This window comes from Anolis sagrei, chromosome 11 (assembly GCF_037176765.1).
Source record: "Anolis sagrei isolate rAnoSag1 chromosome 11, rAnoSag1.mat, whole genome shotgun sequence".
Classification (NCBI taxonomy): Eukaryota; Metazoa; Chordata; class Lepidosauria; order Squamata; family Dactyloidae; genus Anolis; species Anolis sagrei.
Window position 1 is genome coordinate 21,165,618 of NC_090031.1, and position 24,002 is coordinate 21,189,619.

The 24,002-nt window shown below is 42.3% G+C and overlaps 1 protein-coding gene across 2 annotated transcripts in view; it reads right to left on the bottom strand.

The window, feature by feature from the left end:
- NF1 (neurofibromin 1) overlaps positions 1 to 24,002 on the bottom strand; it is a 252,287-nt gene that overhangs the window by 162,075 nt on the left and 66,210 nt on the right. Inside the window, exons 21-31 of one of the 2 annotated variants that reach the window (XM_060757062.2) lie at positions 23,495 to 23,935; positions 21,596 to 21,735; positions 20,200 to 20,322; positions 18,346 to 18,429; positions 16,480 to 16,596; positions 14,646 to 14,827; positions 14,339 to 14,550; positions 11,026 to 11,187; positions 8,284 to 8,387; positions 5,498 to 5,633; positions 2,094 to 2,156 (exon numbers count right to left, since the gene is read on the bottom strand). In XM_060757062.2, coding sequence (XP_060613045.2) covers positions 2,094 to 2,156; positions 5,498 to 5,633; positions 8,284 to 8,387; positions 11,026 to 11,187; positions 14,339 to 14,550; positions 14,646 to 14,827; positions 16,480 to 16,596; positions 18,346 to 18,429; positions 20,200 to 20,322; positions 21,596 to 21,735; positions 23,495 to 23,935 — 1,764 coding nt within the window. The remainder of the gene's footprint in view (positions 1 to 2,093; positions 2,157 to 5,497; positions 5,634 to 8,283; positions 8,388 to 11,025; positions 11,188 to 14,338; positions 14,551 to 14,645; positions 14,828 to 16,479; positions 16,597 to 18,345; positions 18,430 to 20,199; positions 20,323 to 21,595; positions 21,736 to 23,494; positions 23,936 to 24,002) is intronic. The other variant, XM_060757064.2, reaches the window with a different exon arrangement.

Here is a 24,002-nt window from a genome sequence, read left to right on the forward strand (position 1 = left end):
GAGGGAAGGGAGGGAGGGAAGAGAGAAGGAAGAAAAAAGTCAAAAGGGAAGGCAGGTAGGAAGGAAGGGGAAAGAGAGAGGGGGAAGGAGGGAAGGAGGGAAGAAAGAGGGAAGGAAAGAAGGACAAAAAGGTGGAAATAAAGGAGGGAGGGAGAAAGAGGGAGGAAAGGAGGAAGGAAAAGGAGGAAGAAGGGAGGGAGGGTGGAAGAGGATGTGGGGAAGGGAGGAAGGAAGGAAGAGAGTGAGGGAAGGAGGGAGGAAAGAGGGAAGGGAGGAAGGACAAAATGGTGGAAAGGAAGGAAGGAGAGAAGAAAGGGAGGGAGGAGATGGAGGGAGAGAGAGAGAGAGAAGACAAAAGGAAGGAAGGAGAAAGAGAGTGGGAAGAAGGGAGGGAGGTAAGGGAGGGAGGAAGGGAAAGAGGAAGGAAAGAGAGAAGGGAGGGAAGAGAGAAGGAAGAAAAGACAAAGGGGAAGACAGGTAGGAAGGAAAGGGAAAGAGAGAGGGGGAAGGAGGGAAGAAAGAGGAAAGGAAAGAAGGACAAAAGGATGGAAGGAAAGGAAGGGGGAAGGAGAAAGAAAGAGGGAAGGAAGGGAGAGAGGGAAGGATTAAGAAAAGATAGGAGGAAGGGAGGGAGGGTGGAAGAGTATGAAGGGGAGGGAAGGAAGGGAGAGAGGGAAGGAGGAAGGGAGGCAAGGGAGGGGAGGGAGGGAGGAAGAAGAGAGAGAGGGAAGGAGGGAGGGAGGAAAGAGGAAAGGGAGGAAGGACAAAAGGGTGGAAGGGAAGGAAGGTGGGAAGGAGAAAGAGGGAGGTAAGGAAGAAAGGAGGAAGGAAAGAGAGAAGGGAGGGAGGAAAGACAAAAGGGAAGGAAGGAGAAAGAGAGAGGGAAGAAGGGAGGGAGGAAAGAGGGAGGTAAGGGAGGGAGGGAGGAAGGAAAAGAGGTAGGAAAGAGAGGAGGAAGGGAGAACAGGATGGTGAGGGAGAGGAGCTCAAGGACCGCATCCAGCCCCTGGGCCTGGGTTTACCCATACCTGGTTTAACCCATTGTGCCACCACGGCTCCAAGAGGCAGCTAATTCGGCACATCCTTGTTCACACAGTTGTCATGAGGAGCATTTCCAAAAACCAACCCTTGCTTGGCAGTCAGCACCAACTTCCTCACTTCCTATGGCTCATATCTTGATGCTGTCTAGCAAAACCCTGGCATTTCGGTGCCTTACCGAAATTGGAGAAACAATGTTGTGCGGGTTTAGGGATCCATACTAGCCTCCCAGAAGACCTTGGAGGACCACATCCACCATCATAGTGCTATTAACCAAAACTCCTTAATGCCCTAAATACCCTCCAAGAGATATGAGTACATTTTTGCCCTGTTTTAGACCTCCAGGCCTTTGACCAGACTTTAAAAATGCTTTCTACTGAGCTCAAAAGGCCCCCTAAGGAGACTAAAATGTAACAAATCCCCAAGAGCAGCAGTTCCCAACCTTTGGTCCTACAGCTGTTTTGGACTTCAGGTCCCAAGATGCCTGACAGTTGGTCAGGGTGGCTAGGACTTCTGGGAGCCGAAGTCCCAAATACCTGGCAGACCAAAGACTGAACCACTGCCCTAGCAACTTAAGCAAAACAAAAACCACTCCGGAGGGCCATTTTCTCATCTCTGCCCTAAAAGATTGGCTCTTTCCTTCTAGGCCTCAGAGAGCCTTGTTGTTCCCAGTGCAAACATATGTTTTGCTCCTATTTTCTGACTTTCCCCTCGTGATTTTGGCCTTGCAAAAGGGCTGACAAAGAGAAGGTTGTTGAAAAATGCTGGTGCAGAACAGCAAGAGGTTGCTTTCCAAGATGCACATTGAAATAGGCACATTTAGTAATTTTGGGCTGCTTTCTTTTTAACAGAGGTGAATTCAGACTCGGTGTTAATTGAAATGAAAGCTCTTTGGTGCCAGAATTAGTAGAATGATTTTATTTTTTGGTCAATGAATGTCAGAGAGCTGAAAGTGAAGCGATTTTGGAAACAAAAGAGTGAAAACAAGAGATTGAGGAAGAGGAGGTTTGGTGTGGTTTGAGAGAAATGGCTAATAAAACTTCTCCAAAACTTACTGATTTTTTGTTTTCCTTTTTTTCTTTTACGGTAGCTTTATTCAGGAGAGAGTGGCAAGTTGCCTACAGAACAGAGATGAGCACAAACAAGTCACAGCACCAACCACATACAGGAACAAAAAAACAACCCACTGTTGATTTGTTGTACACCACATTACACGATCAAAATGTAACAAAACAGAACAGAAAATGAATTTTAAAAATACACATTTAATGCTTGATGGGATTTGTATTTGGCATGGGTGACCACAATTTGTTCACAAATAGAAAGCAAGCAAATGTCAGGTTCCAATCATTTCTACTATTTCTGGCTAGGTTAGGCATGTTAAAGGAGCATTTGAAATTGTGTTCTGCAAGGCCCAATTGTTTATTTTCCAATAGCTTTTCCACTCCACAAGCCCGATGTGCACTGGTTAATATTTCACCCGGATTTGCCTATACGTTTTTGAAATATCAGCACCATTTAGCAGAGTATAAGAAAGACAAAAAGGCTATAGAATTGTTTCCCTCGCTGTCTATGCCAAACTTGGCAAAACAGCACTTGACTAGTAGTCCTTGCACGATATTTCAAAGTACACATTACTATGCTATGCCTTCAGTTCCTATGCAGGAAATGCACCAAGATGAGGAATGCTAGCCCAGTTGGTTTAAGATCAATTCTAAGAAAGCCTCCTCCATCGGCTTTTCCGCATCCCTTCTAACTCATTTGGGTTTTGACATGGCTCGCAAATCAATCCAACAGTGACTGTGGGGCATTGCCTTTTGTGATCTGCGCTCTCGCTCTTATGTATCTTACTCCCCTAGTGCCCTGTCCATACATTATGTTGGGCCTTTCCACACAGCATATATATACACCTGTATCTATGTACAGTTGTCTGTCTTGTCAGTGTATAACGGCATTGAATGTTTGCTGTATGTCTGTTCTGTGATCCCCTTTTGGGATGAAAAGGATGGAATATAAATACTGTAAATAAAAAATAAATGTTTTGGACAACAACTCTCAGAATTTCCCACTTTGGCCATGGTCCTGCTGGCTGTGGGTCATAGGAGACCTCCACAAACACTCACTTTCAAAAAGTCTGCCATGACAATGCCTAGAAAGAAATGGCTTCCCTCTGAAGGTCTAGATCCTTCCAAGCATGTTTATAGTTTCCATATTAAATGGACTAAGAAAATTAGACCCAAGTAATTGCTCGACTATGGAATGCACTTTCTCCCACATTATCTTCTAAGCCTCAATTATTAATAGGAACAAATAAATGAGCTGCCCATCATTCTTCCATGGGGAAAAGAGTCTTCACTGAACAACTGCTATCCTCTAAACAGGTCTATGATATCCCCACAATTCACAAGACTTTCTAACTTGGGGGCTGCATGCTAGCACTCCCTGTTATGAGGACTAACTGCCCTGTGATGGATGGAGGGAAGGGAAAGAGGAAAGAAAGAGAGAAGGAAGGACAAAAGGGAGGAACAGAAGGAAGGAGAAAGAGGGAGAGAGGGAAGGAGAGAGGAAAGAGGGAAGGAAGGAAAGACAAAAGGGAAGGAAGGAAGGAAGGGTGGAAGGAAGGGTGGAAGGGAAGGAGGAAGTAAAAAGAGAAGGAAGGAAGAATAGGGTGGAAGGGAAGGATGAAAGGAGAGAGGGAGGGAAAGGGAGGGGGAAGGAGGAAGGAAAAAGAAAAGAAAATCAAAAGGGAGGGAAGAAGGGAAGGACGAAAGGGTGGAAGGAAAGGATGGATGGATGGATGGATGGAAGGAAGGAAGGAAGCAAGGAAGGAAGGACAGTAGGAAGGAAGGGCAGGAGGAAGGAAAGAGAGAAGCAAGGAAGGAGAAAAGCGTGGAAGGGAATGGAGGGAGGGGGAAAGTGGGAGGGGAGGTAGGAAAGAGAGAAGAAAGGAAAGATGAAAGGGAAAGAGGGAGAGAAGGAAGGAATGAAGGAGGAAAGGATGGAAGGAAGGAGGGGGAGAGAGAAGGAGGAAGGAAAGAAAGGAATGATAAAAGGGTGGAAGGGAAGGAGAAAGAGGGAGGGAAAGAGGAAGGAAAGAGAGAACAAAGGAAGGATAGGATGGTGAGAAAGTAAAGTGCCCTGAGAAAAAAGCCCGAGGGGTCGTGTCCGGCTCCTGGGCCTGGGTTTGTCAATACCTAGACTGAAGGATGAAGACAGAAACATAGACCACCAATTGCCTTGCATCTCTGTCTTCAACTTGAACAAGATTTGTTCTTAGAATTATACAATTACAGAATTAAGGAGCTCCAACCGTCACCTATACCAACCCCCCGCCATACAGAAATGTAGTTGAATCATCCCTAAAAGAAGGTAATCTGCCTTCTGTTTTAAAAAACTACACTGAAGAACAGTCTCTCCAACATAGCAAAGCTCTTTTTGTCCTTTAATCTCCTATGAGTTGTCTTGGTCTGTATCTTTGCAATAATAAACAATAAACAAGCCCCTTTCATGTTTTACATGGTATGCCTTCAGATATTTAAAAGGGGGGCACTTTTTTACAACTTGACTGATTTGTAGCTTCATATCCATCATCATCATCCCTTTCCCTGTGTCGAGAATTATTTCCCCCTTTTTATTGAGTTCCTTCGACATTATTTTGGAAATAATGGTAAACACAACTTTCATCTCCTGAATTGCGTATCCCATTCATAAGCAGTGCTCTGCAACTCTGTAGCACAAAAGTTTCAGAGTAAGTTAACAGGTTTCCCAGACAATAACCGAGAAGGAAAATATGCAGAAAATAAAATTAGATTTTTTTAAAAAACCCATTACAAATGCTGTTGCAAGGACAACCAAATTGCTGAAATGTTTTTCAACGCATTCCTCTTTCCAGCTACATTAATGCATTAAACAAAAAGTAGGCTCCTATTGCCAATGAGAATATTATCTCCAGTGAGGAAGTTCAGTGTCAGCTGTGGCTACCAATTCTCTAAGACCTAGACAGAGCCAGTGGCCTCCCCACTGATACCAGGTATGTTAAAGCAGGTGGAGGTGTGGAATGAGAACCAGCCGAGCCATAAATGATGCAATAAAACAAAACAAAAAGGTAGGGATCATCTCTAGTCCAGCTGAGATCTTTCAAGGACTGAACTGGGACCTCTGAATGTCACCCCGACCATAAGGTCTCACTTTAGAGAAAAGTCCTGCCAGACAATTAAGTCCCACACAACCATCCAGACTCCCTTGACTAAAGAGATATTCCCATCTCCTTGAATGACTTTACTATGAATTAAGAAGGCCTACTTTATCAACCAAGGCTGTCTCAAAGGGACCAAAGTGTCTCTGCTTCCTTTCCAGTTTCACAGACAATAACATTACACACCTGCAACAGGAGGGCTGTTTGTCTCTTGCAACACTTCTGGGCAAACCACCGAAAACACAATGTAAGTTTGAGGCATACCTGATAGAGGCAATGGCACACACTTCGAAGCTGGGGAGGGAACTCAGCCGAGGAGTTGATGATGGCATGAAAGAATTTTTCAGTCATCTGGAGGAGGCTCTGCTGGTTGTTTTCAAGGGTTTCGCTGGATTCCAACCTGCAAGACACAAATCGGTCAAGGCTTTGGCCCTTAAAGGTTGACCAGGCGTCTTTTGCACAATCAGAGCTACAGCTATGTCTCCCTTCATCCAAAGAAAAGACTTTTCAGTTCAGTGATGTAAGACTTGCCATATCTAAGGATTCAGATTTCTAAAGGCAGGTGATAACTTACTGTAGATACTTGAGTATAAGCCGACCCGAATATAAACCAAGATTTTACCACAAAAACTGGGAAAATGTTTCACGCAAGTATAAACCGAGGGTGGAAAATGTAGCAGCAACTGATAAATTTCAAAATAAAAAAGATACCAATAAAATTACATTAACTAAGGCATCAGAAGGTTAAATGTTTTTGAATGTTTACATAACACTGTAACTTAAGATAAGACTGTGCAACTCTGATTCTAAGCATCTTCAATGTGCTTATGTATCCTGCCAATAATAATAAAGTAACATAAATAATAATAATAATAATAAGAGTAAAATAATGGAAATGTAATAATAACAGTAATAATAGAGTAAAATAATAAATGTAATAATAACAATAATAAATATTGTAAAATAATACATGTAATAATAACATTAATAAAGTAAAATAATAATGTAATAATAATAATAGAGTTAAATAATAATAGTAATAGTAATAATAATAATAATAATAATAATAATAAATAGAGTAAAATAATACATGTAATAAAAATAATAATAACAGAGTAAAAGAATAAATAACCTTGACTCGAGTATAAGCAGAGAGGAACATTTTCAGCCTATAAAAAGGGCTGAAAAACTAGGCTTATACTCGAGTATATACAGTAGTCTCAAAAAATGAGGGATGACAAAAAGCATTCTCAATTTTTCCATGAGTAGAATATATGGCCAGACAGGCATATTCAAAGCACCCCCGACAGATGGCCATCCAACCTCTGTTTCAAAGCCTCCAGAGAAGGAGCCTCCACCATACTCTGGGGCAGAGAGTTCCGCTGCTGAACAGCTCTCACAGTCAGGAAGTTCTCCCTAATCTTCTCTCTCCTCTTTCCCTCCCTTAACAGTGTGTTTTCTTTTCCAAATCCTCCCTCGCTCGAGAGGGAGAGAACAGACAAGCATCTCGAGCTCCGATGATGACCTGGGAAGGTATCCCACTGGAGCATTGCAGCACATCCAAATACCTGTGTGTTTGGGTGTACTCTAGACGGTGCTCTGACTTACAAGAAGCACTGCTTGACTATCAAGCAAAAAGTGGGTGCTAAAAATAATAATGTACAAAAACTGACTGGCACAACCTGGGGATCACAACCAGACACACTGAAGACATCTGCCCTTGCATTTTGCTACTCAGCTGCTGAATACGCATGCCCAGTGTGGAATACATCTCACCACGCTAAAACAGTGGATGTGGCTCTTAATGAGACATGTTGCATTATCACAGGATGACTACGCCCCTGTCAGGTTTTACAATGTATTGTAATGTAATATAGCTGAGTCATGCACTGCTAATAGGCTTCTATTGGAAATGCTGAGTCATGTATTAACTGTATATAGAACTTCATTTGGGGAATGTGTTCTGGCCTAGTCCAGGTGATTGTGAATGATGTAATCCTGGGTCTGAGCTAAGTTAATGAGTTGGGAACCAATCAGAGATTGCTATGAGTAAATGTATAGAATTGTATATAAGGAAGTCATGTAGAGTGTATACTCTCTCCTTGTGCTGTGATGCTGTTCGTCAAAGGCTATATGTAATTGATTAAAAGAACCTGTCTGCTAAGACAATATATAACTGTGTGCTGTGGTAAGTTTGTAATGTAATCTAGACTGGGGAAAAACAATAGTAAAACTGACAATGGCCGGGCATGTGCTCAAGTGTCTGTAGAAGAGTTCCAGAGTGACTGCAGTTTGTGGGAGCAGCTGACTGAAAATACTGTGCAGGAAGAAGCTACTGGAAAGCGCTGAAATTGTGCAACTGATCTGCTGCTGAATTATGAAATTAATCTCAACAGCCCCACACCACTGGAGAAATTATACTGTTCAGCCAGTATTGCACTACCTGACATCTATCAGGAAGCAGCAACTAATAATGAAAGGACCATGGCAATGACATCTTCATCCTCTATCTGGATATCAGCCAGCACTCCAACATCTTCAATCAAGAAATAGCTTTCTAAGATCTACAGAGATACTGGCAGGAACACCTCAGCAAGCGAGAGCCCAAAAGTGGCAGGTTAAAACCCAGAACCTCAATCAGTGGGTGATACCAGACGAGAAACTCCCTTCTGGGCATGTAGAAGACTGGGCAAATTTGAAGGTGCTGAACAGGCTGTAGTCTGGGACCCAAGATGCAGAGGCAACCTTTAAAAAATGGGGCTGCAAAGTGGAGTCCACGACATGCGAGTGTGGAGAAGAGCAAATCACAGACCACTTTCTACAATGTGTCCTGAGCCCTGGTGCATGCACAATGGAGGACCTTCTCACAGTGACACCAAAAGCACTTCAAGTGGCCAGCTTCTGGTTAAAGGAAGTCTAGCATAATGCCAAGTTTTTAACTTTGTATGTGATCTTTTAAATGCATTATAACTGTACCCTCAAATCCACTTCTGTCACAAACCCAATAAATTAAAAAAACAAAAACAAAAAACACCAGCCCAAATTCAAACCTGGTAGGATCCACTTCGAAGCTGACGTGCTGCCACTCCAAAGATGTAATGATGGTTCTTAACAAAGGTTCCAAAAGCTTCTGCAGATAGTTTGCCCCATAGACCTGCATGAGGAAGTTTAGCCCACTCTGTTATTCCAAATAAATGCCATTTAAAAATTATACAGCACCATGTTTCTATTTCTATCATTGTTCAGCCAATTAATAAAACAGCTGAAATATAATTAAATTAGCACAGTATGCCAACACACCGATCCATGAGAAGGGTGCTTTGTGTATGAGCACTCCTCCACATTTTATACAAAAAAATATGAATATCAAGATGTGAGGAAATACAAAGTCCTGGAGAAATGTGCGTACATTTCACTCCAGGTATAAATTTTAAACAGTAATGTGTATTTTAATACTTTGCATGTTTCATGGCCCTTTAGTCAATCCCAATCATTAGTGCTTTACTGGAAATAACTGAATCTAATAATCAGTTAACACAGCGTTTCTCAACCTGGGGGTCACAGCCCCTGGGGGGGGGGGTCGCGAGGGGGGTATCAGAATGGTTTCTAAAGACCATCAGAAAACACAGCATTTTGTATGGGGGTTCTCTGTGGGAAGTTGGACATAATTCTATTGTTGGTGGAGTTCAGAATGCTCTCTGATTGTAGGTGAACTACAAATCCCACCAACAACAACTCCCAAATGTCAAGGTCGATTTTCTCCAAACTCCACCAGTGTTCACATTTGGACAAATTGAGGATATCTGCCAAGTTTGGTCCAGATTCATAATTGTCTGAGTCCACAGTGCTCTCTGGATGTAGGTGAACTACAACTCCAAAACTCAAGGTCAATGCCCACCAAACCATTCCAGTATTTCATGTTGGTAATGGGAATTCTTTATTCCAAGTTTGGTTCAATTTCATTATTGGTGGAGTTCAGAATGCTCTTTGATTGTAGGTGAACTACAAATCCCACCAACAACAACTCCCAAATGTCAAGGTCGATTTTCTCCAAACTCCACCAGTGTTCACATTTGGACATATTGAGGATTTGTGCCAAGTTTGGTCCTGATTTATCACTGCCTGAGTTCACAGTGCTTTCTGGATGTAGGTGAACTACAACTCCCAAACTCAAGGTCATAGAATTAAAGAGTTGGAAGAGAACTCATGGGTCATCTCCAGTCCAACCCTCTGCCAAGAAGCAGGAATATTGCATTCAAATCACCCCTGACAGATGGCCATCCAGCCTCTGTTTAAAAGCTTCCAAAGAAGGAGCCTCCACCACACTCCGGGGCAGAGAGTTCCACTGCTGAATGGCTCTCACAGTCAGGAAGTTCTTATTCATGTTCAGATGGAATTTCCCCTCTTGTAGTTTGAAGCCATTGTTCCGCGTCCTAGTCTCCAGGGAAGCAGAAAACAAGCTTGCTCCCTCCTCCCTGTGGCTTCCTCTCACATATTTATACATGGCTATCATATCTCATCTCAGCCTTCTCTTCTTCAGGCTAAACATGCCCAGCTCCTTAAGCCACTCCTCATAGGGCAGAGAGTTCCACTGCTGAACGGCTCTCACAGTCAGGAAGTTCTTCTTCATTTTCAGGTGGAATCTCCTTTCTTGTATTTGAAGCCATTGCGTCCTAGTCTCCAGGGCAGCAGAAAACAAGCTTGTTCCCTCCTCCCTATGACTTTTGCTCACATATTGATCCATGGCTATCATATCTCCTCTCAGCCTTCTCTTCTTCAGGCTAAATATGCCCAGATCCTTAAGCCGCTCCTCATAGGGCTTGTTCTCCAGACCCTTGATCATTTTAGTCTCCATCCTCTGGACACATTCCAGCTTGTCAATTTCTCTCTCAATTGTGGTGCCCAGAATTGGACACAATATTCCAGGTGTGGTCTAACCAAAGCAGAATAGAAGGGTAGCATTACTTCTACCTGTTCAGATGGAATCTCCTTTCTTGTAGTTTGAATGCCCACCAAAGCCTTCCAGTATTTTCTGTTGGTCACAGTTCTGTGTGCCAAGTTTGGTTCAATTCCATTGTTGGTGGAGTTCAGAATGCTCTTTGATTGTAGGTGAACTATAAATCCCAGCAACTACAATTCCCAAATGACAAAATCAATCCTCTCCAACCCCACCAGTATTCAAATTTGGGCGTATCGGGTGTTTGTGCCAAATTTGTTCCAGTGAATGAAAATACATCCTGCATATCAGATATTTACATTATGATTCATATCTGTAGCAAAGTTACAAAACTAAAATAATGCTTGGGGATCACCACAACATGAGGAGCTGTATTAAGGGGTCTCGGCATTAGGAAGGTTGAGAAACACTGAGTTAACACTACTGCCCCAAGAAAAGCTTGGATTTTGTGCAGAAATTATATTTTGTCGAAGGCTTTCATGGCTGGAATCACTAGGTTCTTGTGGGTTTTTTCGGGCTATAGGGCCATGTTCTAGAGGCATTTCTCCTGACGTTTCGTCTGCATCTATGGCAAGCACCTCTGAGGATGCTTGCCATAGATGCAGGCAAAACGTCAGGAGAAATGCCTCTAGAACATGGCCCTATAGCGCGAAAAAACCCACAAGAACCTAGAAATTATATTAATCTGGCGGTAGGACAATTGTAAAGATGGGCTGCTGGTTACTGAAAGCAGAATACCTTTGAAATCTACTTTTTTCTGTTCTGTATTAAGATTCTACTCTTTCCTCTCTTGCTCTCTCTGCTGGTCTGACAGACTCTACTAAAATCCAAGTACCTTAAAACAGAAAGTCATGATTTTGCTCGCCAAGCTGTTTCCCCTGAAGAGCGTCTGCATGGAGTCAGCCAGTTCTACTTCTTTCGAAAACATGTTCCAAAGTAACTGGTAGAGCAAATGCCGGGAGTCAAAGAGGGTGACCAGGACACGAGCCAGTTCGTCCTTTCAAAACACAGACAACAAAAACATAGGACAAATCAGTATTAAACAGCAGCACCTAACAAACCAAGACAATTCCAACCAAGTTGCACTGTGTGTCTCTTCTGCCAACTTGGACGGCTTCCCATCTTAGTTAGGGCTATCAATGATAACTAGACTAGATCAGATCTTCTTAAACTGTGAGTCCTGACCCCGAATGGGGTCCCCTTAGCTCAAGATTGGGTCCACAGTGAAAGCTTTGTGATCGTCACATAATGACTGTCTTAAATTTAAATAGATTTATTAAAAGACATCAATGCATAATGGAGACACAAGAAAAGCCTATTTATTTCATTGAAATGCCATGAAATGATACCCTCAATAGAGATTATTTAGGTTAAGATAAAGACAAAGCCGCAAAGGACTAGATGGAAGTCAACAGACTATTTTTTATTTTTACCGTATATACTCGAGTATAAGCCGACCCGAATATAAGCCGAGGTACCTAATTTTACCACAAAAAACTGGGAAAATGTATTGACTCGAGTATAAGCTGGGGGTGAGAAATGCAAGCGCTATGGGTAAATTTCAAAATAAAAATAGATAACCAATAAAATTACATTAATTGAGGCATCAGGAGGTGAAATGTTTTTGAATATTTACATAAGACTGTAATTTAAGATAAGACTGCCCAACTCTGATTAAATCATTATTCTAACCTTCTTTAATGTAATTATTATTATTATTATTTATTTAAAAGTTTTGTATACCGACCTTCTCACCTCTCTTGAGGGACTCAGACCATAATATCACATACAATCAATAAAACATCATAATACATATTACAGTAAAACATTAAAACAGCAATTACAATCAATAACTATAATGGTCAGTCTTCATACTAAAATCGTTGCTCATCATCCTCCATCCATATCTCAGGGTGTTGGCTCACTCATCGAAAGCCTGTCTCCATAACCAAGTCTTCACCTGTTTTCTAAATGTCAGGATAGAAGGGGCAGTTCTGATCTCCAGTGGGAGAGAGTTCCAGAATCGAGGGGCCACCACCGAGAAGGCCCTGTCCCTCGTCCCCACCAGGTGCGCTTGCGAGGCTGGTGGGACCGAGAGCAGGGCCTCTCCAGACGATCTTAATAACCTTGATGGTTCATAGGGGAGAATTCGTTCGGAGAGGTAAACAGGGCCGGAGTTGTTTAGGGCTTTATAGGTTAACACCAGCACTTTGAATTGTGCTTGGAAGCTAATTGGCAGCAAGTGGAGCCGGTGTAACAGCGGAGTGGTGTGCTCCCTGTATCCAGCACCCCTTAGTAGTCTGGCTGCCGAGCGTATCCTTCCAGCAATAATAAAGAGAGCAAATAATAAATATAATAATAATAATAGAGTAAAATAATGGAAATGCAATTATAACAGTGACAATACAGTAAAATAATAAATGCAATAATAATGAAGTAAATTAATAAATGTAATTATAATAATAAATAGAGTAAAATAATAGATGTAATAATAATAGGACAAAACACTGTAAATGTAATAATAATAATAATAATAATAAATAGTGTAAAATAAATGTAATAGAAATAATGCTAATAACAGAGAAAAATAATAAAGAACTTTGACTCCAGTATAAGACGAAGGGAGCTTTTTCAGCCTAAAAAGGGGGCTGAAAAACTAGGCTTATACTCGAGTATATACAGCAATTTTTATCCCGTTTTTTCTTTTTTTTCATTTTTCAATTTTTTTATTTCTTTTGTTACACTGCACATGTTTTCCTACTTTCCTATCACACCATTGTTCTCCCACTTTACATGTAAAAGGGTTTTTTCTCTCTTTCTTTTTCTTTCTCTCTTGTGGACCCCTTAAATCCCAACCTCTACTTTCCTCTTTATTTTCAATATCTTTAATATCTTTAATATCATGAATAAAATATATATTTGAAAAAAAATGGCTGTCTGAGGCATCTACACTAATCTGTTGTGCAGCATTGTCAAGTGTCTTCTGTAGAGGAGTCTTCAGTTATACTTCATGAAAAGGAACATTAATCTGTTTAGCAAGCCTTGCAAATGCTGGTTTGTTTTTTATATTCGGCCCCTTTTAAGGCTGAAAAAGCCCCCCTTGGCTCATACTCGGGTGAGGGTCCTGGCGGGAAGGCGTAGGGCTCAAAGAAGGACTCTCATTCCTCTCTCACACAGCACGTGTGCCTTCCTCTACTCTTCTCTTGCACAGCGCACAACTTCCTCTCTTGCACAGCACGGGCTTTTCTTGTCCGAAATATTTAAAATTAACTAGGTATTTTTAATTACAAAAATGTAGTTCTATATAGGCCTCAGTGTGAGAGACATCAGTCTGAGAGAGACCTCACTGTGAGAAGGCCTCAGTGGGAGAAAGGCCTCAGTGTTAGTAGGCCTCAGTTTGAAAAGGCCCAGTGTGAGAAGCTTCAGTGAGGGGAGGCCCCAGGTTGAAGGCCTCGTGTGTAAAGCTACTTTGTGAAGCTCCTGTGTAAGTTCGGTATGAGAAGAGGCTCTGTGAGAGCGAAACTGTTTATCTGCATGGGAAAGAAGCCCAGTATGGAAACAAAGAAGGAAGAATAACGAACTTGATTTGTGCTATGGAAACCTGGTTCCCCTCACATATTTATACATGGCTATCATGTCTCCTCTCAGCCTTCTCTTCTTCAGGCTAAACATGCCCAGCTCTTTAAGCCGCTCCTCATAGGGCTTGTTCACCAGACCCTTGATCATTTTAGTCACCCTCCTCTGGACACATTCCAGCTTGTCAACATCTCCCTTCAATTGTGGTGCCCAGAATAGGACACAGTATTCCAGATGTGGTCTAACCAAGGTAGAATATGTCTCTGTATATCAATCCCCGAGGAACATCGGACAGAATTGTGGAGCTACATTCATATCTTGCTGGATAGTTTCCCATTAACCACATGATGCCACCATCGTAACAGAACACTGAACAAAATGGATCCCTAATATGATCCAGTATGTTTCTTTGAGGGGTTTTTTTGTCAGTAGTTTTGGCATCAAACAGCATTCCAGATCTAGTGTAAAATAAATCAGAACCACCCAGAAGATACTAATCTATCTTCTGCTCATCCCCACTGTGCTCACAAACCTACATCATATGGGAGAGCCAAGAAGATGCTCGGTCTTACCCATTGTGAGCAAGGCACCACGTTGGCCAAAGCCATGGCAATGGGCAGCTCTCCTTGGTCGCCCATCATGGTCACCAACTCCACCAATCTCTCAAACCGATCCGCCAACACCGTTTCGGCCAGAGTGTCAAACTCTGTGCCCTGCTGCAGGATTTTGGTGAGGACCTCCATGAACGTGGCTCTGGTCTGCAGATCTTTGTGATATCCCAACCCTAGCCGTAGAACACAAGAAACAGGTTTGCTGATTTGCACAGACAATGGCATTCCTAAAACTTTAGGCAGCAAACACAATTGCCTTCCCTTTTACCTATTGAGTGCATAAGGCCGCTGTCCACATTCGCATTCAGCAAGTTGGACATCGCCAAAACTGTGCAGTGCCGCAATGAGGCCAATCTTCGCGACATGCCACGTTTTCGGCCGCCGGTTTGTGCGCTTTCGTCTTCAACTTCACTGCAGTCGTTGAGAAGGTTCATAAACAGAGTAAAGTACCTAGAAGTAAAAAGAATGGGTTTCATATCTCAGGGAGAACCATTTTTACACAATGCAAACAATCGACCTCTCCCACAGACATAGCACATGATACATCTCAACAGCTTTTAGAAACACTACAATAGCTAGCTCCTTGAATGTTCTATCCCATGACACAAGATAACAGGGGATTATTATCCCCAAACTTTCAGAAATACTAATATATCTACTGACTAGCTGTCCCCTGCCACTGGGTATCATTTCGCCCAGTGGTTTTTGAGTTATGTTAATCCCCCAAACAAACATTACATTTTTATTTATATAGATAAATTGTCTCCAATAGATTGGAGCGTGAGAGAGGTTTAAATATCAAGATAATTTTACAACAAAAGTGTGAGAACAATTTGTGGTGGGAAAGTAGGAAGAACAGAGGGGAGCGGGGCAAGGGAGAGAATGAAAGGAAAGAAAAAGGGAAAAAGAAAAAAAAATACAAGAAAAAAAAAAAGAAAAATCTAACTGTTTGCAACTTCCAGGTTCTTCTGGGTTGTTATAAACTCTTTTCACCGAGCTTGTGGTCTTTGTGGTTTATTTTCTGTTCGTCATTTGTCCTTTGAGATTCTTTTATGTCTCCTGGATATAAATTTTTGTGTTATCTTTTCTAATAAATTAAATAAACTTTTCCCAGTTTGTTCTTTGTATTTGTATATTATTATCTGTTAAATTTTGCATGAGTATGTCCATATTCATTATATCGCGTACTTTCAATAGCCAGTTTTCAATCATTGGTGTTTCTTTAGATTTCCATAGTTGTGTCAGGTTGATCCTGGCTGCCATTATTAGATAAATAATGTGTTTCTGTTTTTTTCCATTTAGAAATCCGTGATTCCTAATAAGAAATACTCCAGTTTAAACTCGAAGCTTATCTGTAAAATTAATTCTATCTTTTTGTGCATCAACTGCCAGAAAGATTTGGTTTTCTTGCACTTCCACCATAGGTGTATGAAAGTGCCCATGCATTTGTTACTGGTTCCAACTTTGTTAATTTTTGCTAGTTTTTCTGGTGTTAGGTACCATCTGTAGAACATTTTATACCAGTTTTCTTTTAATTCCGTGGAGTATGTAAGTTTTGATTTCTTTGTCCACATTTCTTCTCACTCTGACATACTTATTGTTCTACCTAAGTCTCTTTTACCTGTTCTTTTACTGTTGACCATGTCAGCAATTGTTGGTTAATCTTTTTAGTTAATTTTGTCTCTGTTTTTAATATTTTGTCTGAGCTTTATAAAATGCTTACAAAAAAGTTTGGGGGTCAGTTTGGATTCTTAAGTTTTTGGAATGGGCCACGCTGATGCTTCAAAAAGACTTTTGACTTACAAAACTTTTGATTTTTTTTCCTATTTCCAATTTCTTACGAGTCATTTGCACACCTCTAAAGATGACACGGCATCTCTTTAAGAGTGTAACTTAAAGAGAAAGGAAACTCCTCTATTTCCTTCAGCTACATGGAGATATGAAGAAGCACACTGAGAAAAGTCCATGATTATTTGAAGAAAATAATCATGGAAATCCTATTGCCTCCTTCTCATGGGATGCCCATAAAAACTAAAATAAAAAGACATAAGAAACTATTCTAACTTTACAGAATGCTGGGGGAAAAAATAAGCGGCCTTTACTTAAGGAACAACTGGGATTTGGCTTCCATCAGTTCAACTCCATCTCCTTCTTCTGGCTGCAGTGGAAGCCCCGCAAGTAGGGCCACCACTGCCTCCATGCTCGCCTGGTCCAAATCCCTAAACAAAACAAGAAACGGAATAAAACAATCAGCTCTTCTTTCACAAAGTTTCCTGATCCACCCTTTCAGTGTGGCATTCTCAGTAAGTGGCTCTAAAATGCTTTAAAGTGTTAATGTATAAATGGCATGACTTCAACACCACTCATGGCTTTTGACTGAAACGTGAGCAATATTCCCTGCAACTTCCTATGTTTGTTTCTTGCCTTTTTTGGCAAATTATAAAAGCCACTGTAAATGAAAAGTCTTCTGCACATCAAACTTATATCACTTTCATTAAACATGGAAAGAATATACAGAACTGTACCCCTGGGCCAGGTTGAACCTCCCTTCCTCCAACTCGCACTACATAACTTTCATAATTTTAAATTTTATTTATTTACAACATTTATATTCCAATAAAGATGTATAAGTCTTAACAAAAACTACTTCATCCTTTTCTTTAAGCCAGATTCTTTACAGCAATTCAACTTGCTCTAGTCTTTTTTTTTCTTTAAAAAAAAACCTAATAATTTTTAGGTTCTTGTGGGTTTTTTCGGGCTATAGAGCCATGTTCTAGAGGCATTTCTCCTGACGTTTCGCCTGCATCTATGGCAAGCATCCTCAGAGGTGTGAGGTCGCGAGAAGAAGAAATGTCACCACAGCGAGGGGAAGGCCGCTGGGCTCGGCTCGATTTAAAATTTAAAATTTAAAAGGTGCAACAGTGTGCTAAGATCATAAAATGTTAGATATTAAAATGTAATAATTTTTATTGCATTTATATTCATTTCGTTACAAAAATAATCTCTATAATTCCTATAATTTCAGCGCTGTTTTCAACTGCTTAGGTGGACAGTAAGCTGGGCTGAAAGGTCAGGTGCTCACCCCAACCCGGGCTTCGAACTGATTGGCAAGATGGATTGCTGTTAGTGATTAATCAGCTGTGTGAAAGCCCGGCCCTTTCACAAGCATACAATTCCCAATTGCTACTGATAGCACATCCGCAACTATCTGGCTATGGGTTGCTGTGAGTTTTCCAGGATGTATGGCCATGTTCCAGAAGCAATTTCTCCTGACATTTTGTCCACATAATAATAATAACAACAACAACAACAACAACAACAACAACAATAAACCTTTGTTTATACCCCTCTACCATCTCCTGAAGGACTCGGTGCGGCTTACAAGAGGCCGAGCCCAAATACATCAGTAAAAAGCAACAACAACAACAATACAGACAATAAATAAACTCATAAACAAAGCAATAAACAGTAACATTAACACCACGATGCATTAAAAACCTATGAGGGTGCCTGCCACATCTATGGCAGGCACCCTCAGAGGTTGTGAGGTCAGCTGGCTAAATACAGTGAGCCTGTGATGTTTTGAAAGTCCTTTTGGCTGCGAGAAATTGTGGGATGGTATCTGTGTCTCTGCAGCATAGAAGGAAAGTTAGGGAGCACAGTAGATGTGCTTTCCTGGTCCTCAGTTTTTCTAATCTTCGTGTGTCTTGGAACAGTTTCTCCCCACAGAGATGCTCAAAACACTACAGGCTCACCGTATTTACGCCAACTGACCTCACAGCCATTGAGGATGCCTTCCATAGATGTGGGCAAAACATCAGGAGAAAATGCTTCTGGAACATGGTCATACAGCCCAGAAAACTCACAGCAACCCAGAGATTACAGCCATGAAAGCCTTCAACAACTTATCTGGCCATGCTGTAATTTTACCCAAAACTGTAAAAAGTGGGCATTAGAATCTGTCTTACCTTGTCAAGCATTTCACATCCTCGTCTGTTGCCTGGTTGGATGTTCCCATAACCCAATCTGTCAGATATTCTACCATTTTGTTCCTAAACAGACAACATTACAAACAGTTGGAAACTAAAAGACACCACAGTGCAATAAATCCAATTTAAAAGATGCAACAGTGTGCTAAGATTGTGAAATGTTAGATATTAAAATATAAGAAACATAAAATCACTCTGACACCTTGACCTGGATCTTTTCTGAACCACAAAACCTGGTTTTGTGGCTGCAATGTCTGGCTGCAGTGGAACAGTTCTCACTCCCATTTGTAAATGTTCCTTTTAGCCAATTAGTTTTCTGGGCGCTTTTTGCTTCTGTTTTCAGATATCACCTCTGTTTTGCTTTCTTTCCTCCTCTTCCTCTTCTTTCTCCAGGCATCTTTTCAGACTCGTCGCTTCCTCTCTCTTTCTCACTCCTTCCAACTACTATCATCCTGATTTCCACTGACTTACTCTTTCTCAATACTTCTAAAATGCATTTTTCTATATTATCGATGACATCATCACAGAGTTTCATCTATGCTGACAATCATGCCATCACCGCTCAAGCAGGGAGCTTTGAAATGGTTGAACAGAAGCTCTACGAAGCTTTAGGTACTCTTACTGCCTATTACAGGGAAAACCTGCTGGTTCCTAATCCATCTAAAACACAGACATGTGCTTTTCATCTTAACAGGCAAGCATCTTGACCTCTGAGGATTACCTGGGAAGGAATCCCACTGGAGCATTGCGGCACACCCAAATACCTGCGAGTCACTCTGGACCATGCTCTGACTTATAAGAAGCACTGCTTGAATATCAAGCAAAAAGTGGGAGCTAGAAATAATATACAAGAGCTGACTGGCACAACCCTGAGGATCACAACCAGAGACAGTGAAGACATCTGCCCTTGCACTTTGATACTCTGCTGCTGAATACGGATGCTAAATGTGGTATACATCTCACCACGTTAAAACAGTAGATGTGGCTCTTAATGAGACATGCTGCATTATCACAGGATGTCTACACCCCACACTACTGAATAAATTATACTATTTAGCCGGTATTGCACCACCTCACATCCGTCGGGAAGTAGCAGCCAATAATGAAAGGACAAAAGCACTGACATCTCTAGCCCATCCTCTGTTCAACTATCAGCCAGCAAGCTTATGCTTTAAATCAAGAAATGGCTTCCTAAGATCTACAGAGATACTCGCAGAAACACCTCAGCAAGTGGGAGTCCAAAAGTGGCAGGATAAAACTCGGAACTTCAATCAGTGGCTGATGCCGAATGAGAGACTCCCTCCTGGGCACACAGAAGGCTGGACAACTTGGAAGGCACTGAACAGGCTGCGCTCTGGCACCACGAGATGCAATCTTAAGAGGGGCTACAAAGAGGAGCCCACGACATGCAAGTGTGAAGAAGAGCAAACCACAGACCATCTACTGTTCCAGTGTGCCTTCCCTGAATAAGGAAACAATGCCCTGTTCTGATTAATTCTCTGCAATTGTCCTCAGAAGCATATGCGCAATGGAAGACCTTCTCACAGCGACACCACAGGCACTCAAAGTGGCCAGATGCCGGTCAAAGGACATTGAGTATAATGCCAAGTTTTCAGTTTTGTTTGTGGTTTTTCTATACATTATAATGGTTTTCTCAATTTGCTTCTGACATGATAAATAAATAAATCATCAATATATCGCCAGGGAGAGAAATGTGCAAGTCAGCACAGGTTCTTGTATGTTTTTGACTACAGAGCCACTTTTGACTTCCATGTTTGCTACAAAGAATACGGAACACTTTGGAATCCCATAAACCCGTTTTTAATTCTCTACCTGAACTTCATCTCTTGGCAGAAGGACAGATCATCCCGCCTCTCCATCATCACCTTCACAAGTTGACAGAGCTTGGTTTTGATCTGAATCGCATGAACCACATTTCCAAGGACGCGAACATATCTGTGAGGAAAGAGCATGAGCCACTAGATTAAACTCACTTCCAAAATATGAAGCATTCCTCTCTAATTATTTACTAGCTGTACCTGCCATACCTTGCTGTGGCCAACCTTCTTTCTTTCTCTCCTACCTTCCCCGCTTTTCTTTCCTTTCTTCTTTCATTTCTTTCTTCTCTACCTCTTTCCTACCTTCTTTCTTTTACTCTTAGGTTCCATCCTTCCTTCTCTCTTTCCTTCCTTCCCTCCCTCTTTCTCTCCTTCTTTCTTTCTCTCCTTCCTTTCCCCCCTTCCTTTCCTTTCTTCTTTCTCTCATTTCTTTCTTCTCTACCTCTTTCCTACCTTCCTTCTTTTACTCTTAGGTTCCATCCTTCATTCTCTCTTTCCTTCCTTCCTTCCTTCCTTCCTTCCTTCCTTCCTTCCTTCCCTCCCTCCCTCCCTCCCTCCCTCTTTCCTTCTCTCCTTCCTTCCCTCTTTCTTTCCTTCCTTCCTTCTCTTTTTTTCTTTCCTTCTCTAATTCCTTCCTTGTCTAGCTCTTTCCTCTGTACCCCCCTTTTCTTTCCCTCCCACATTCTCTCCTTCCTTTCTTCCTTTTTCTACCTCTTTCTTTCCTTCCTTCTCTGCTTTTTTGATTCATTCCCTCTTTCCTTGTCCTTCCTTCTTTCCTTCTTTCCCTCCCTCCCTCCCTCCTTCTTTCCCCCCTTTCCTTCCTTCATTCCTTCCCTCAAGACATAGTCTGGAAAAGAGTTGAGGAGCTCAACTGTTAGTAAGCTGGGCATCTGCATCTGTATTGTCATTTAGTTTTTTGGGGTTTTGAAGTCCTTTCTACTGCTTTTGAGCGGGGGAGGTGTTTATGGGTGATGGTCACTCGTTGGTCTGTTAAGGTTGTAGTGTCCAAATTGGGTGTCAATTCGTCTGGTGGTTTTTGAGTTTTGTTACTCCCACAAACGAACATTACATTTTTATTTATATAGATTTATTTGTTTATTTAAAGCATTTATATTCTGCCCTTCTCACCCCAAAGGGGACTCAGGGCAGAGCACAACATTCAACGGCATGTTGTGTACGCCGAAACATACTAGGTCATACACATCCTATCTTATCACATCCTGCATCTTGCACTTTCTAGTTGAAGTGTCAAATGGGGTAATTCGGTCTGAGATTGATACAGAACAGCTAAATCCTGCCTAAATCTCTTCTCAATATTCCAGCATCCCAATAGATACACAAAAGTCCTGGATCACAAGGACACAACCACGAGGAAGAAGGGATCAACTTGCCTGACCAGATTCAGCATCATGGTCTCAATGCTGGCTTGTCCAAGGTGTTCAGAGCTCCCTTCTGTATGGTTATCCAGTAGGTTCTTCATGATCGCAATGGTTTGCTCCACAAACTGCGTGTTAGTGTCATTTAATAGGACCTGCACAAAGGCAAAGAGTGCTTGATCTGGTTTTCACAAATGACAGGAAGAAGACCTTTTTACATTAAAATACCCAGCAGTGTTACAATGAGTTTTCTGCAAGCAACAAGATTTAAGTACCTGTTTGTGGCCTATTGCAATATTTCTCAAATTAGCTGCTTCCAGCTAAATTGGGTCAACATTCCTCAAATTAGAGCCATTAAACAAAGTGAGGAAATTCATACTCTGGAAGAGTTAAACTCAAGCTCACACTGGAAAGAAGTGGTTTCGTCCTTCTTTCCACAATCCTAAAGTTTTCCCACCCTGGTGTGGTTATCATTGTATGGCAGGAGCATCTTGCTCACAGATAAGGAAAAGAAATCACACAGAGGTTTACCTCACACTCCTCAGGGTGACAATAGCTTTGGCCCACTAACTCTAACAGGCTTTGGCCTACTCTCCTCAGTATGGTACGATCTTTGGCCCACTGGCTCTAACAGGCTTCGACCTACTCACTCTCCTCAGGAAAACACTAGCTTTGGCCCACCAGCTCTAACAGGCTTTGGCCTACTCACTCTCCTCAGGAAGACACTAGCTTTGGCCCACCAGCTCTAACAGGCTTTGGCCTACTCACTCTCCTCAGGAAGACACTAGCTTTGGCCCACCAGCTCTAACAGGCTTTGGCCTACTCACTCTCCTCAGGAAGACACTAGCTTTGGCCCACCAGCTCTAACAGGCTTTGGCCTACTCACTCTCCTCAGGAAGACACTAGCTTTGGCCCACCAGCTCTAACAGGCTTCGACCTACTCACTCTCCTCAGGAAGACATTAGCTTTGGCTCACTAACTAATAGCCTTCGGCCTACCCACTCTCCTCAGGAAGACACTAGCTTTGACCCACTGGCTCTAACAGGCTTCGGCCTACTCACTCTCCTCAGGAAGACATTAGCTTTGGCTCACTAACTAATAGCCTTCGGCCTACCCACTCTCCTCAGGAAGACACTAGCTTTGACCCACTGGCTCTAACAGGCTTCGGCCTACTCACTCTCCTCAGGAAGACATTAGCTTTGGCTCACTAACTAATAGCCTTCGGCCTACCCACTCTCCTCAGGAAGACACTAGCTTTGACCCACTGGCTCTAACAGGCTTCGGCCTACTCACTCTCCTCAGGAAGACATTAGCTTTGGCTCACTAACTAATAGCCTTCGGCCTACCCACTCTCCTCAGGAAGACACTAGCTTTGACCCACTGGCTCTAACAGGCTTCGGCCTACTCACTCTCCTCAGGAAGACATTAGCTTTGGCTCACTAACTAATAGCCTTCGGCCTACCCACTCTCCTCAGGAAGACACTAGCTTTGACCCACTAACAGGCTTCGGCCTACTCACTCTCCTTAGGAAGACACTAGCTTTGGCCCACTGACTCTAACAGGCTTCGGCCTACTCACTCTTTTAGTACTCACACTTTTGTAATCAAAAATACCCAATTAATTTTTAATATTTTTGACATATCTCAGTCATGAGTCAACTTTGGTCTCCAGGTGTTTTGGACTTCAACGCCCATAATTCCTAACAGCCTACCAGCTGTCAGGAATTGTGGGAGTTAAGTCCAAGACACCTGGAGAGCTGAAGTTCACCCATGCCCGGTTTATCCAAAGACTGAGCCAACTAAGGGGTACAACACTTTCCTTCCATGTATCACCTTCTCTTACATGACAACGAAGCCTTCTAAGCTCATCCCACAATACTACTCTTAAAACAGAATCCAACAAAAACTGTTTTACCTGCCCTTGAGAGTCAAAGAACTTGCTGATGGTGTTCTTCAACTTGTTGAAGAGTGTAGGATAGAGGGCCGGGCTCAGCTCAAGTCCCATGAGGTCTTTGATGTTGGTCCGTATCTGCAGGCCCACTTTCTCATGGGTACAGACCATTAAGGACAGCAAGCGGTCAATGAACTTGCTGACGGGGGTCTCCACGTTGCCGTCGGTTGACACCATGGATATCATGGAGCCTTTGCGCTCGCTCACAGGGCCCATGGGTGGGCTGTAGGACGGGAACGGCACGCTGCCCCGGTACTGAAGACACACCCCTCCAAGGGCGCAGAGGAAGCCTGTCATGTTGATCCACTCTTGCAGGGAATCCGTGTCGGAGAGATCTATGGAGCCTCCCCCACTGACGTGGGACATCCGCCTCTTCACAATGGTCTTGTGAAGGCTTTCAGCAACCTTGAAGGAAGAAAGAGGGAGCTGCAATTATGCTGAATTCAGAACCCTTGCAAGCATCAGAGAGCTT